Consider the following 13,220-nt stretch of genomic DNA (forward strand, 5'->3'; position numbering starts at 1 on the left):
CTGGTTAGCATTCAGTTCACTGGAAATCAATATTGTAACACGTGACATGAAAACAATAATATATACCTTGTCTAATCTATGGAAACTTTATAAACACATTTTGTTGGCAATCATATAACTTTTGCAGTTGAAAGAACTCATGGGTAAGCATACCCTGTCTTAGCAGCTTCATCTTTTTTAAAGCATCCTAGATCTATTTAAGTGTGTGAACAAATCACGAGCACGTCAGTATCGGATCAACCGTGAAATATTATACTCTGTAGGCTGGATTTTTTGGTATATAAGAAAAAGAAATGCTTACTATACGAAAGTCAAAACCATCTTGTTTGTCATAAATTTTCATACGTCCTGTGTCATCTGAAAAAAAAAACGTAATTGTTAGTGAGGTGGTGAAAAATAATAATTACGGGATAAACTTTGGAATTTTTATGTGTGTTTAATAAGGAAAAGGGAATTTCAGATACTTGTTAACGGTTATCAAATTTGTCAACTTTGTAAGAGCTATTTGTTGTTTATTGAAATAAAAATAACTTTATTACTCTATGAATCCATTTTCTGATTATGTGATTTTTTAGGTATTTTGACTATACTGTTTGATATCCTCACACAAGAAATTGACACCAAGTTATTGGTATGTTGAATTGCTGTTAGCAGTATAATTTGTTTTCGTGATTTAATTGATTAAGAATACAATGAAAGTAAGTGACATTCATTGTTGAACATTATAATTTTGACATGAAAATTCTCCGTAATGCACTGTAATTCTTTTCGAACAGAAAAAAAAATTGTATAATTTAAACAAAGAGGTATTTGGTGCTATATTGGTAAACAAAATTCCGACCATGGAGAAATTATATTTAAAGTGTAATAAAAATCATGCATTAAGCAGATTACTTCATTATATTTTTATAGGAACAATACAGAGGAATGCGAGACGTTTTTAAGAAAACATTTCAGCTTGTAAAACTTCTTGCCAGAGAAAATGCTCATGTTCAACATCATCTGTTTGAACGAATTGATGTTTTATTAGACGTTAGAGTGGTCGAGTCTGATTTAGCATTAGCTTTGAAAGAGGTAAAATTAGGTTATTTCATAATTATTTCCAAATACAATATTTCGTAATAACGTTAAATATTCTAACGCTTTCATCCATCTGAAATAGTTAGCAATAACCTTTATTTAATGATATTTTTTTAATTTGATGTACATGAGCACATTATTTTAATTCGCTTGTTATGTAAACATCACTTGATTATATTTCTCCAAGGGAGTAAAATTGTTATAAGATGGGTCTTAAATTTCATTATATCAATGTAGGTTTTTATCGGCAACCAAAACACCTGTTTAAAGATAAGCCCACGACAAATACAGAAAATTGTTTCACGTGCTGCAGAAATGCAAGAACGTGCACCTGAGTTTTTAGACCTGTTAGGAATGATTGTAAAGGTGGTCGGAACAGATCTGACTCTCAAGCGGAACCAAGCTTTTGTAATGAAATACATCATGCAGAATTACAAAAAGCTCGCATATGTGCTGGACATGCCGAGAGAAGAAAGGTGAATTTAAAAAAAAATTATTAATTAAAATACTAAAATACTCGATTCGGGTTAAATTAATAGATATCTTGAAAATTATAGTTAAATTACTAAATGTTTATTTTAGAAATTATTTTGGTTATCTATCTTGTATCATTCTATTTCATGTAAGCAATGAAGAAGAATTTGTAATCTTCAGTTATGAAAGAGTGATTAAAGGAATCAAGATTCTAGCGGAAATCAAAAGACTGTAATCCAAGTACAAAAAAAAACAGATATGGAAAACAGACACAATAACAAAGAACATAAAACAACCAAAATGATTTTACATCTTTTCAATGCTGTCCCTGATTTGTTTTTCAATTTAGTTCGGACATAGTTTGGACAATGATCAATCATTTCTTAATTAACAAAACAACCGGAACATTTGCTTTCGATATTCTATTATTTTTTTAATAGGGAGAACATCCTGACTAATCCATCGAAAATGGTCACATTGAGATACTATCTTAGCATCCTTGATCTGCTAGCCTTGTGTGCCGAGGTAAAGTTTAAATATACATATATATCAGATGTTGTTAATAAGGCTACATATATAAACTTTTATGACAAATCTGGTATAATTTATTGTATTTGTGAATATTGGCGAAATTAATACCGTCCAAATCCAAAGAAAAAAACATGACCTAAACGTGAACTGTTGATCTTGTAAATATTCGTATGTGCGGTAAATATGGAAGGAGACTGATCAGCTTCAATCAGAGGACATAGGTTAAAATACTTCACCGTATGCAATGTGACAAATTTATAAACATCCTTAAAATAAACACCTATCTTATCGGTAAAACTTTTTAGTTTTGACTCTTACATGGATGAGAGAATAATCAAGGGAACCAAGATTATAGCGGTAGTCAAAGAGTAATCAAGGGAACCAAGGTTATAGCGTAGTCAAAGAGTAATCAAGGGAACCAAGGTTATAGCGGTAGTCAGAGTAATCAAGGGAATCAAGATTATAGCGGTAGTCAAAGAATAATCAATGGAACCAAGCGGAAATCAAATCAAGTACAATCTTCAAAAACAAGACAAAGTAAAATTTGTTCTTTATACTTATAATTTTCTACATTTTATTCAGGAAATGACACATGGTACGCAATTTTAATTTTCGATACAGTTTTTTTTCGATCAGGTGATTTGTGTTTCCATGGACGAGCGTCTTTAAGGTCAAAAAGTAAAAAGCGAAACTATACCGACTGCGTCGGGAAAGTGTAATCAAGGGACAAAGACAAGACATGGAAAATAGACAAACAACAAAGAACATAAATTAACCAAAATGATAATACATTGTAATAAAAGTAAATGAGCAATTCGGACTCCACTGAAAACTGGTAGCATGGACCAAGTGTACCGGTAGTGTAAGCATCCTCTAGTTTTCTAGAAACACCTTAATGAAATTAATTTGTGTGTTCAAACATATAATTGTATAATGGCTTACTATTGCAAACTATCAGTCATAACGAATGGGCCTATAGCACTGATGGTGGAATTGAGGTCTCCGAGGGTATTCACCAACCCAGTAGTCAGCTTTGTCTGACCACGACTTATATTAGATTTTACTTATATATTTATCACAATTTTCGGTGTTACAAGTTTCAAAATACATAAAACACTAAGGCTTCATTTCTTGTATTTCACAAGTTAGAAATTTTGAAGATCGATTTGACTTCCTATTTCAATAGTTTTGGTTACGTGTACTTGTATACAATTAATTTTTGGATTTAGATTTTCCTGTGTATTTGATTCTAATGCTTCTGATGAGGGGAGAGATTATTCTTTGAAACACGGGTAAAGCATATCGAAATCTGCAATGTATGAGATTGATATTTTTTGCAATTTACTTTATCTTTGTTTTAAAAAAGTAGAGAGAGCAAAATAGCAACAGTTAGATATATTTTATAGAGGTGAAAATAGAGATATTGTTTTTGTTGTTATATGCAGGGAGAGAACATGTTTATAGAGTCCCTTTGTCAGACTATTTTACCGATGGATGATCTACTTTGGGTGTTAAATAACTCTGTCATCGACAATACATACAAGAAACCATTCTTGAAATGTTTGCATCATGTTTATATGAAAAGTAATGGTTCAGATACAGTAGATGCAAGTGCTGGAGAAATGCCACACAACGAGTAAGGGTCTATAATTATATATATGTTTTGTATTGCAAGAATATAACCCAGCTTTTGCATGGTTTCATATATGTATATTTATAAAATAAATCCAGTAAAGAAAAAGTAGGAAATTTGAAAATTTGATTTTTGTATCAGAGCAATACTAGAATAATTGTAGACTATTTATATGAAAATAAAGGCCGATAAAAACTCTTAAAAACAATAAAAGGACGTAGTCGTCGAGACCCTGATAATTACAAAAGTATTAGCTTGATGCCGTAAGACGACATCATTAATTCTCTAAAATTATTGTGTTTTATTTTGCGAACAGGCATCCAATGAAATTCTCATTCTTTTGCATAAGTATTATTGCTTTATTGTAGGAAGGTTACTTTGGAACAACAATACTATTGACAATGTTGTCATATATTTCACCCTTTATCAACTTATCTAAAAATTTGTGAAAATGAATAAATTTTAACGAATAAAATTAAAAAAAATAGATAAAATAACTCTTTGTAATGAAAATGTTTATCTGCATGATTTCCAGTATATATACCTGATATATACGTCTCTTACTATCTGTTTGTAAGCTTTTTTACTTATCATCAATATCATTTCTATAAGCACTGTAATATCATAAATGTATATCTTTGTGTATTACTTCTGTACCAGATGTCACTCTGTGAAGGATCACGGCTTTATGCTTAACTGGTAAACCATACACTGTAAGAGTAGTTGTTACTGTGATATAACACCATGCATGTTGGTATGAAGGAATCCCTGGACTATTGCAACCATGATTACTTTTCCTTTACATATTTTAGAATTTTAGAAAAGACAGAAGTTTAATTTTTTTGGAATATTTTACCGTCTTTGTCAGTTAATGCAATAGATGTGCTTTATAAGCAAGTCAGTTGACTCCTTCATTACTAATACATTATCAAAACGGCAATAGATTTACAGTGTACTTTGTTATAACTATAAGTTTGATGTTCATTACTCTAGAGTAAGATATGTATGTACAATGTTATTTTTATTTTGTATGAATGCGATTAACACAGTAAAGAATTACGAATTATTTTGATTTCTCTATTAAAATAGTTTTTTTTATTTCTTTAGTGCAAAACAATGTAATGTATGATTGTAGAATATAAGTATAAACGTTGCATCTCCATAGTTTTATAATTCATGTCGCATAATGATTTTTCGGTTTTTTTTTTCAGTTACTGGTTCATATACAATTTCTTATACTATTTAAGCACAGGCTAGTTCTTTAGTCGCTTAGCATGAAGTTTCTACTTGATTCAAAATGAACAAATATCTTGGGAATTGATCTCTATTCTTTATGAACAATAGTTAGCATTCATCAAAATTTTGATAATAATTTCTAAAATATATCGATTCAAACAATACCAATCATGTACAATCATACTGTAATTTGTTGCTTTGCTGTAAGGATATTCGTTTAATATATTATTTACTTGAAGCATAACATGCGGATCCGTGTTTACTACCAGCTTTAGGTTCAATTTTAAGATGACATTACATTTTAAATGTTTGTTCTGTAAATAAATATAATATACTAAATGATATTGTAATAAATAAATGCTGTTTTTGAATCACATTCCGTGAATTTTCAGGGAACTTTGGGACTACCTGTCAAATCTTTCCGTTGAAATGAACAGACTTACAGACAGTATAAAAGAGGATCCAGACAAGATTGCCATACATCTAAAGACTGCACCAGAGAAGAGGTATTTTTTCATAGCATTCAAACAAAACATTCTTCGTTTTAAGCCCAAGTACAAACTACTGAAACTTACCTATAAACGTATAAATTGGTCTTTTTTACTTCCTTCTAAGAATAATCGAATGAATGTTTTTTTTTTTCATTGATATGGGACACTTTTTTTACAGATTTAAATGTGTTTTAAATGAGCTGAAAATATTTATTCTGGTACGTTTACAGCGGTTCTGCAAGTGCTCCTGATTTTGAGTCTGCAGCTTATGGTTCAGTTTTGTACTTCCTTGAAGCAGTTCAACCCTTCTTGGAGACCTTTTACAGAAATTTCTATTATCCTGACCAGACCACGTACAGCAATGAAATAGACGAAACTGATCACATAGCTAAGGCGGTAGTTGTAAGTATATTCACTATGATGAAAACAAGAGCCTCCAGCATTGCACAATATGAGCTATGCATCCAAGGCAAAATAATTTACAGAACAATTGAAAATGAAAATCCTGTTTTTACTGCACGACAAAAAAAGATAGTAGTTGAAAAGTATAATATAACCAGACATTCCATTCCTATCTTTTCCACACCAAAGATAACTCGAGTGTTGATACGAGACATTTCTAACACGTTTTGATTTAAATTTGGGGTAATAAATGACTAATTTCAATAACCACAATGGCGATTAGCTTGAGATAAGAGAGGTTGCAATTTTAAAATCAGAATAATAACTATTCTTAAATATCACTTTGTATTATACGTTCAAAGTTACTGCAACTGTTATTTTAAAAAGAATTCTTATTTGTTTAAGATGTTTTCTGAGGTCATCGGTCCACTACTGTACAAACCTCAACATATGAAGAACTTGGTTAACGCCATGACAACAGTTGTACCAGTATCAAATATGCCAAACTCGGTAAGTAAGTGTCAAAGAGTAATCAAGGGAACCAAGGTTCTAGCGGAAATCAAGAGAATGTAATCCAGCGACAAAGACATACATACAAAGTAACAAAAGCAAATGAGCGACTCGAACTACACTAAAAATTTGGAGCATGGACCAGGTGCACCGGTAGGGTAAGCGTCCTCTGCTTTTCTAGAAACACCCGCCGAGTTTCTCATAAAAAGTCACGCCGGGCGGACGAAAGAGGAAAGGAAAACTACGACACCATGAACAAATCAGTTTTCATCATGCAGATGGATACACCATAACGATCCACGAGTTCATAATGACGACCATAAAACTTCTGTAGTGATGACGTCAAACTAGTAGCAACATAACCCTGTCCCAGAAGCCTATCTGTATGAGTCCTAGCGCGATACAAAAAGTCTGCATAGTTTCGGCAAGCTATGTCATAACGTATTAGTTGTGAAATGAAAACTCCGTATTCTCAAGTGTCAAACCTCTTTTAGACATGAACTTTAATTGTGCCTGAACGGTGTTGTGTCCTGAAAATACAGTTTTCGGGACACAACAAAAGAAATATTTCAATACATGCTTAAGTTAATTTATACTGATCGGTAATAGGGAACACCTTGATTTCTTTTATTATTATCTCATTCAAATTATACCCAAGAATCCATTGATATATTTATATGTGGTAACATTCCATCGGCTCTTTTAAGTTTCATTTCCCCATATGTTCTCTTTGGCTTGCCGAAATTATACTAAATTGTAACGAGCTTAACGATTTAAGAATAGATAATTTTATTCAACTTTACTGATGTCACTTTTTTTCTTGGTATAGAAGTCACGACTATAGCAAATCAGTGGCTGTTTCTAGTTTTATATGCGTTTTGTATTTTGATTTCTATTTAACTGCGTCTGATCATATTTTTTTCTTTGTTTTGTCTTTGTCATGTTATTATGATATTAGGAGTTGACATTGTTATCTTTAGTTTCACGTATTGTAACTAACTTTGAATGAATTATACATGGTATAGACATCATTCCTCGCTTTAATATTTTTTTCTAGATTTAAATATTTAATATTGATTTTTATCTGATTTACATTTCAGAATATCGAACAAGTTCTTGGCAGATTTTCCTGTGGAATCACCGTAGAGGATACATCTTCAGCGGTTCGACGGGTATGTACACATATATTTGTTTGTGGGAAGAAGAATTCCTAAAACCAAATATCGAATTCATTTATCGAAAATTATTTAAAAGATAAATGTACATTTCAAAGAAACTTACCTGAAATAAGTTAATAAAGATTCACATTTCTTCGGAAGGTGATAGAAGTGAACGGACAATAAATTACCATTTTAGATAATGCACTTGATTTTGTCTTTTGTCGATCTTTTTTAACTGTTTTAACTTCAAATGTATATTATTTTATTTTGAATTGCAGGGAAACATAGAATATTACTCAGATGAAGTAGAGATAAATGCAAAATTTCGACTTTTTGCAAAGAATTCTGCAACTGTATTTTCAGGACACAACACCGTTCAGGCACAATTAAAATTCAAGTCTAAAAGAGGTTTGACACTTGAGAAATATTTAGCGCCAAAAGATTGAAAACTAAGCAAATTGTATTCGAGGCACATCTTACTCCCATTAAATCAATGAAAACGATGATATAGAATATATACTTACGCTTAAGCGCTTTAGAATCGAGAAAGAAAACAAGGGATTTTTCTCATATGCAAATCACATAAAAATGTATGAATACAATTATATCAAGTAGGCTATTTTTGGACATAAAAATTTATCTATGAATGTTTATCCGAACCAATTTTCATTAAATTGCACAATATTACTTCTATGAATTTTTGAAGGATTACATTTTCAATAAAAATAAAAAATACAACTCATTAGTAAAACTTCCAAGAGGTTGCTAGAAAGAGCATTCTATCTGTCTTTTTGCAAATGAAATTTTTTTTTTCTATTTTGATCCTTTGAACAAAGTGTTTTACAAGACTGTATACATAATAAACATTTCAGTTTTATAAAAGCTTATATTACAGACTATACTGAACTTGGAGGAAACGAAGAACTGCCATTAGGAGAGGAATTTCAGAGTTTAGTCAAAGTATTCATTGATAATAAAGAAAAGAAGGCTGAACGAAAATACGAATTGTTTGCCGTTCTTATTGAACAGCTAGAGTAAGTTCTATTCATAGTTTGGATTTGGCAACAGTATCCATATTTTCGTATTTATTTTTATGAAGGACGATTAAACATTATTTGTTTATTATACTTTATTAGTTATCTAAATAAGATGACTATCAGAATACCAAATGACAACTCTCATGAGAATAAATATAAAATTTATTTTTTTACTATATATCCTTTTTATCCATAGTTCAAGCGTCATTTCATATGCAGCATTATCTCATGGCGTTATTCATGGCGAAATTGTATCAGTGTGTTAGTTAAGTATTCAATCCGAAATATTCAATAAAAACTAGGCGCCTTGAATACAGTTTGAGAAGGTGGGGATTTTTTATTCACAACCGTGTCTGACTCTCATTTTTTATAGTATATCCACGGCAGATAAAAGGATGACAGAAGCAGCCAGGAATGAAATGGATGAATTGAATATTAAATGTCTACAAATATTAAGAGCTGCTATTCACAATGAAGAACGAAAGATGGACGACGATTGGGAGGTCAGAACTGCAGAACACAAAATAGAAAAGTACGCAATCCAAATATCTGAAATCTTAGATAATGAATAGCAAATAAATAACATTTCAATTAAAAGTAGGTCGATAGGGACAAATCCAACACAAGAATACACTAATTGGTTATTTATTTAAAAAGGCACTTAATATATTACGTCGGTGTAAATTTCAACTTATATAGCCTTAGAATTTTTAAGTTTTGTTCTGTTTGTTGTGTATTGATGATCTAATTCGTACGTCCAACACAAATAGAAAAACCGTATTCTGAATATGTACCAAACTATAGTTGTTTTGTGGTCGTAAGCGACTTTTACTTACAAAAGGAATGGATACGAATGACGTATCAATCAAGGAAAAGATATGATACTTCAAATATATACCTTTAATATTATTTCTTTTTTCAGGCATCTGAAATGCATAGCAAATATTCAGAATTTCTTCGATAAACAGGGTTCCATGAAAAAATGTTTACCACATTTAGCAACCAGGAATGAGGACTTGGCTCGAGAAGTATTAGGATTTCTATGTGTTCTTTTGTTTAATGCCAACATACAAGTTCAGGTAATATATTAGTTGAATGCTCCTTTATTTCTTGTTATTTATTTTATTAATCTAAATAATCCCGTAACAATAAGAAACAATGGTCATCTTATACTGTCTTGCTTCAAAATAAATAATTAGTAATACTTTTTCAATGTATCTGTTTAATTACACTGATTAGACTGAGGCGCATGGGTTCTGTAAAAGGATTTTGTTATAACACTTTCATTTCGAAGACAATCACAATGCAGTTCCGGAAAGTTTCCAAATCAGCATAACGTGACCACGATATTTCATATGACAAAAAAGCGACTCCTATGAGAATGATTTGGAACCGACCAATACGGATATATGACGGATATTTGTTGTATTTCGGTACATTGTGTTTACATCTAATATCCTATTTTGATCAGTAGGTATGGTTGTTATATCATGAAATTAAACAATTAAAAAAAAACACTTTACTTTTCATGTTTTGTTGCAGAAATCTATGTTAGCATATTTTCTCTCAACTAGAGAGGAAGTTTTTTTCATGGCAGTAAGAGACCGAATGGCACTGTCAACTAATTCTATCAAAGAAAAGTAAGTGAAACCTTTACTCGGTAGTTTACATGCTTTTCACGTTAACATAAATTATAAAGTCAAAGCTTATGTAGTTGTATGTATTTTATAGCGGCAGGCTAAATATCAAAACCTCGATGTTCAAAATGGTGAACAGATAAATAAGGACAAATATGAAGATGTGTAAAACACCTATGTTGATAAATAAACTTCCATTACTAAGGTGTGATATGATACTTTTGTTAAGCCTTATGATGTTTGTGGATCTGTTTCCTTATAGTAGGTTAAAATATCTTACTTTAACCAAGAACTCAAATTCCAATCGATTATTTTTGATTATTAAAAATGCATCTTGAAGTGGACAAAAATAATCACAAATGTCTATTGAAATCTTTTCGCTTTTGAATATCATTTACAAAATTTTTTTCCCTGAAGTGTAGATAGTTAAAACCACCAGGATCAAAACTCTCATATTTAGTGTACATACTTAAATTTCATTGACAAACGGGCAAACTTCTTCGAGAATGTCGATCTACTGAAATATCTCTACATCTCATGATATAAATGTCTGCCGTGAGTGATCAAAAAAGGAAAGAATATTTTTTTCCTGTAAGTTAGGTGTCTATAATTCAAATTTTTAATGAAAAATAATACAAGAAATAGATGAAAACATCGAGGTTTTGAAAAATTACAGCACTTTGCTTTATTTATCGTATAATCATAGAAATGCTTATTGAATAACATATAAATATACAGTAGTAACCAAAGAAGCAGCAGTATGCACATGTGTAATGTTTCGTATCCTAACCTATTTTCGTTGTTGTATAGCAAAGGTCTTCCAGGTGATAGATCTGAGAAGGAAAAAAGGTACCATAGCACGTAGTATATACATAGGTAGTCATATATTCAGAAACTTAGTAGAATTTTAATTAAACTACTTCATATGGGTTCTTTTCAGTTATTAAGTCAAATCATCTAATTATATTTGTAGTGTTGCAATTGCCAGGAGGTATCTTACATTCATTTTACAAGATTGTTCCTTCTAAAGATGGTTAAAAATGTCTCAATAATTTCTTGATGATAATTTAATTGTAGAATACAAAAAGTAGATTGGAACATTCTTATAAACAATTGGAATGTGTTTTTTCTTGGAATTATTTATGCTAAATGATCATTTGTTAGGGTTCTTCCACCGTTCAATATTTAAGACGTTGACGATCAGTTATTTTTTGTTATATTTATGAATGTATAATATAAAATCATGCTCACTATCGAGATAATACAAACCTCTTACATATGTCTCGTCTTTGGAAGTGTTTGCAGATCACTTTCTTATATCAAATATGTAAAAAATTATTTTGAAGATAAATTCCACAGCTTTACACAAACTAACTTTCGTTTTGATTCGGAAAAATTTTATTCGTTTAATTTCAAGTTTTGGAAAACTAGGTATTTATTATAAAGTGATAAATTGAGTTTCTTTAATTATTTTAGTTACTTATGTTATTGTTTTACTTTAAAAAATGTCGAATTCAGGGTACTGTAATATTTTTAGCATCACAAAAAAAGACATAAGTAAGGTGAAAAAAATGAATGAAGGAAGAACCTTAAATAAGTAAATTCTCACAGCATGAAATACTCACATCAAATCATGTTAGTTTTTGTTAATCGAAGAACTGTAAAATAGGTTTATTTTTTTATAGTGTGACCTCCAAAAAATGAAAGAAAAAATATTCCCGTCATGTATGATTTTTCTTTGATTAAGTCATAAAAACGTGTTTATTGTGCATGACATGGTTTTGTGTGTACAGAGAAATTATCAGGATTGTTGCATGGTGAATAATACAATATACTTACGAATGTCTTACAATGTTCCACTTAGTCTAGACTACTATGCTAATAAACATTGAATAGAATCCGGTGTGTATTGTAAGAGCTTTCCAAGTTACACTGTCTTATTCACTAACAACTTTCGTCGCAAAAGTACGGAAAGTTAGATGATATTTTGAATCATTAATATTAAGCATGGTTTTGTCTTGACTAGGTGTCTGCACATTTCCTGGGATCACTTTTGAGCTAGACTTACTACTGTGACAGGGGTCAAAACTTGTAAAAACAAGTGTCAAAAATTACTCAATTGTTTTCACTTAAATGATATTAATTACATTGATCTTCAGTAAAGATCAATGTTTAAACCATTTGTCCTCTCTGAAGTGATCTCTGAACAAACACGTGAATGGTCATCATTTGGTATTCATCTTTATCATAGATATCCAGACTAATAAACATTAAAAATGCATTAGAAAAACATTTAATCTTGTGTTAAATAATAATATTAATAATTAATTTGACAAAACAGCAGACATATCTTATCGAACCGACTACATATCTTTGTTGTAAAAAAAGTTATTTTCTTATTAAATTGAAGTTGAAATTTTTCCTTTATTCTTTTCTTCATGAAGTATCATAATCAAATAGAAGTAAAGCTTTGATGTCAAAAATGTAATGTTTAAAAGATAACAATACCTTTTAAGCACTGACATGTTGTAACTGTTTAGGAGGTCATTGAATGCTCAACAGTCACAGAAAAAGAAAGATTCCTCTAAGTCAGTCAGCAAAGTGGCAGATGAAACATTTCCAGTAGCTAAACTGGCACTTAAGGTACTCGTATTATCGATCAACGGTATCAAAGATACTCGTATTATCGATCAACGACACTTAAGAAATTCGGAAATTCGTATTATTGATCAACGGCACTAAATATACTCGTATTATCGATATTGATAATGGCACTAAGGATACTCGTATTATTGATTAAATGCACTCAAGATAATTTGGATATCTCATTTTGTCTATATGTTGAATGTTGAGGTGTTCCATGAAGGAGAATTGGATATACAGTTATTACTGAGGGAATTCTATGGTGTGTTTATTTGTTGTTTCAGTTCATTTTTTTTACCTTAAATTAAAAGTGGATGCTAAAGGCCTTATAAAACTACACATGGAAAATTGCAGCATATATTTAAACTGATGAATAGATATGTTGC

General features: G+C 30.7%; 1 protein-coding gene across 1 annotated transcript in view; it reads left to right on the forward strand.

Annotated features, from left to right (window-relative positions):
* The window catches only part of LOC148615639 (inositol 1,4,5-trisphosphate-gated calcium channel ITPR3-like), a 63,975-nt gene that overhangs the window by 32,940 nt on the left and 17,815 nt on the right, over positions 1-13,220 (forward strand). The window contains exons 33-48 of the mRNA XM_088582087.1: positions 576-631; positions 913-1,074; positions 1,318-1,556; positions 1,995-2,079; positions 3,531-3,721; positions 5,347-5,460; positions 5,676-5,847; positions 6,253-6,357; positions 7,458-7,529; positions 7,796-7,925; positions 8,413-8,551; positions 8,928-9,086; positions 9,477-9,633; positions 10,097-10,194; positions 11,165-11,182; positions 12,732-12,834. Of these exons, the coding sequence (XP_088438213.1) occupies positions 576-631; positions 913-1,074; positions 1,318-1,556; positions 1,995-2,079; positions 3,531-3,721; positions 5,347-5,460; positions 5,676-5,847; positions 6,253-6,357; positions 7,458-7,529; positions 7,796-7,925; positions 8,413-8,551; positions 8,928-9,086; positions 9,477-9,633; positions 10,097-10,194; positions 11,165-11,182; positions 12,732-12,834 (2,000 nt within the window). The remainder of the gene's footprint in view (positions 1-575; positions 632-912; positions 1,075-1,317; positions 1,557-1,994; positions 2,080-3,530; positions 3,722-5,346; positions 5,461-5,675; positions 5,848-6,252; positions 6,358-7,457; positions 7,530-7,795; positions 7,926-8,412; positions 8,552-8,927; positions 9,087-9,476; positions 9,634-10,096; positions 10,195-11,164; positions 11,183-12,731; positions 12,835-13,220) is intronic.

Source organism: Perna viridis, chromosome 5 (assembly GCF_037379345.1).
Source record: "Perna viridis isolate PV_CMFRI_1.1 ecotype Kerala chromosome 5, ASM3737934v1, whole genome shotgun sequence".
Classification (NCBI taxonomy): domain Eukaryota; kingdom Metazoa; phylum Mollusca; class Bivalvia; order Mytilida; family Mytilidae; genus Perna; species Perna viridis.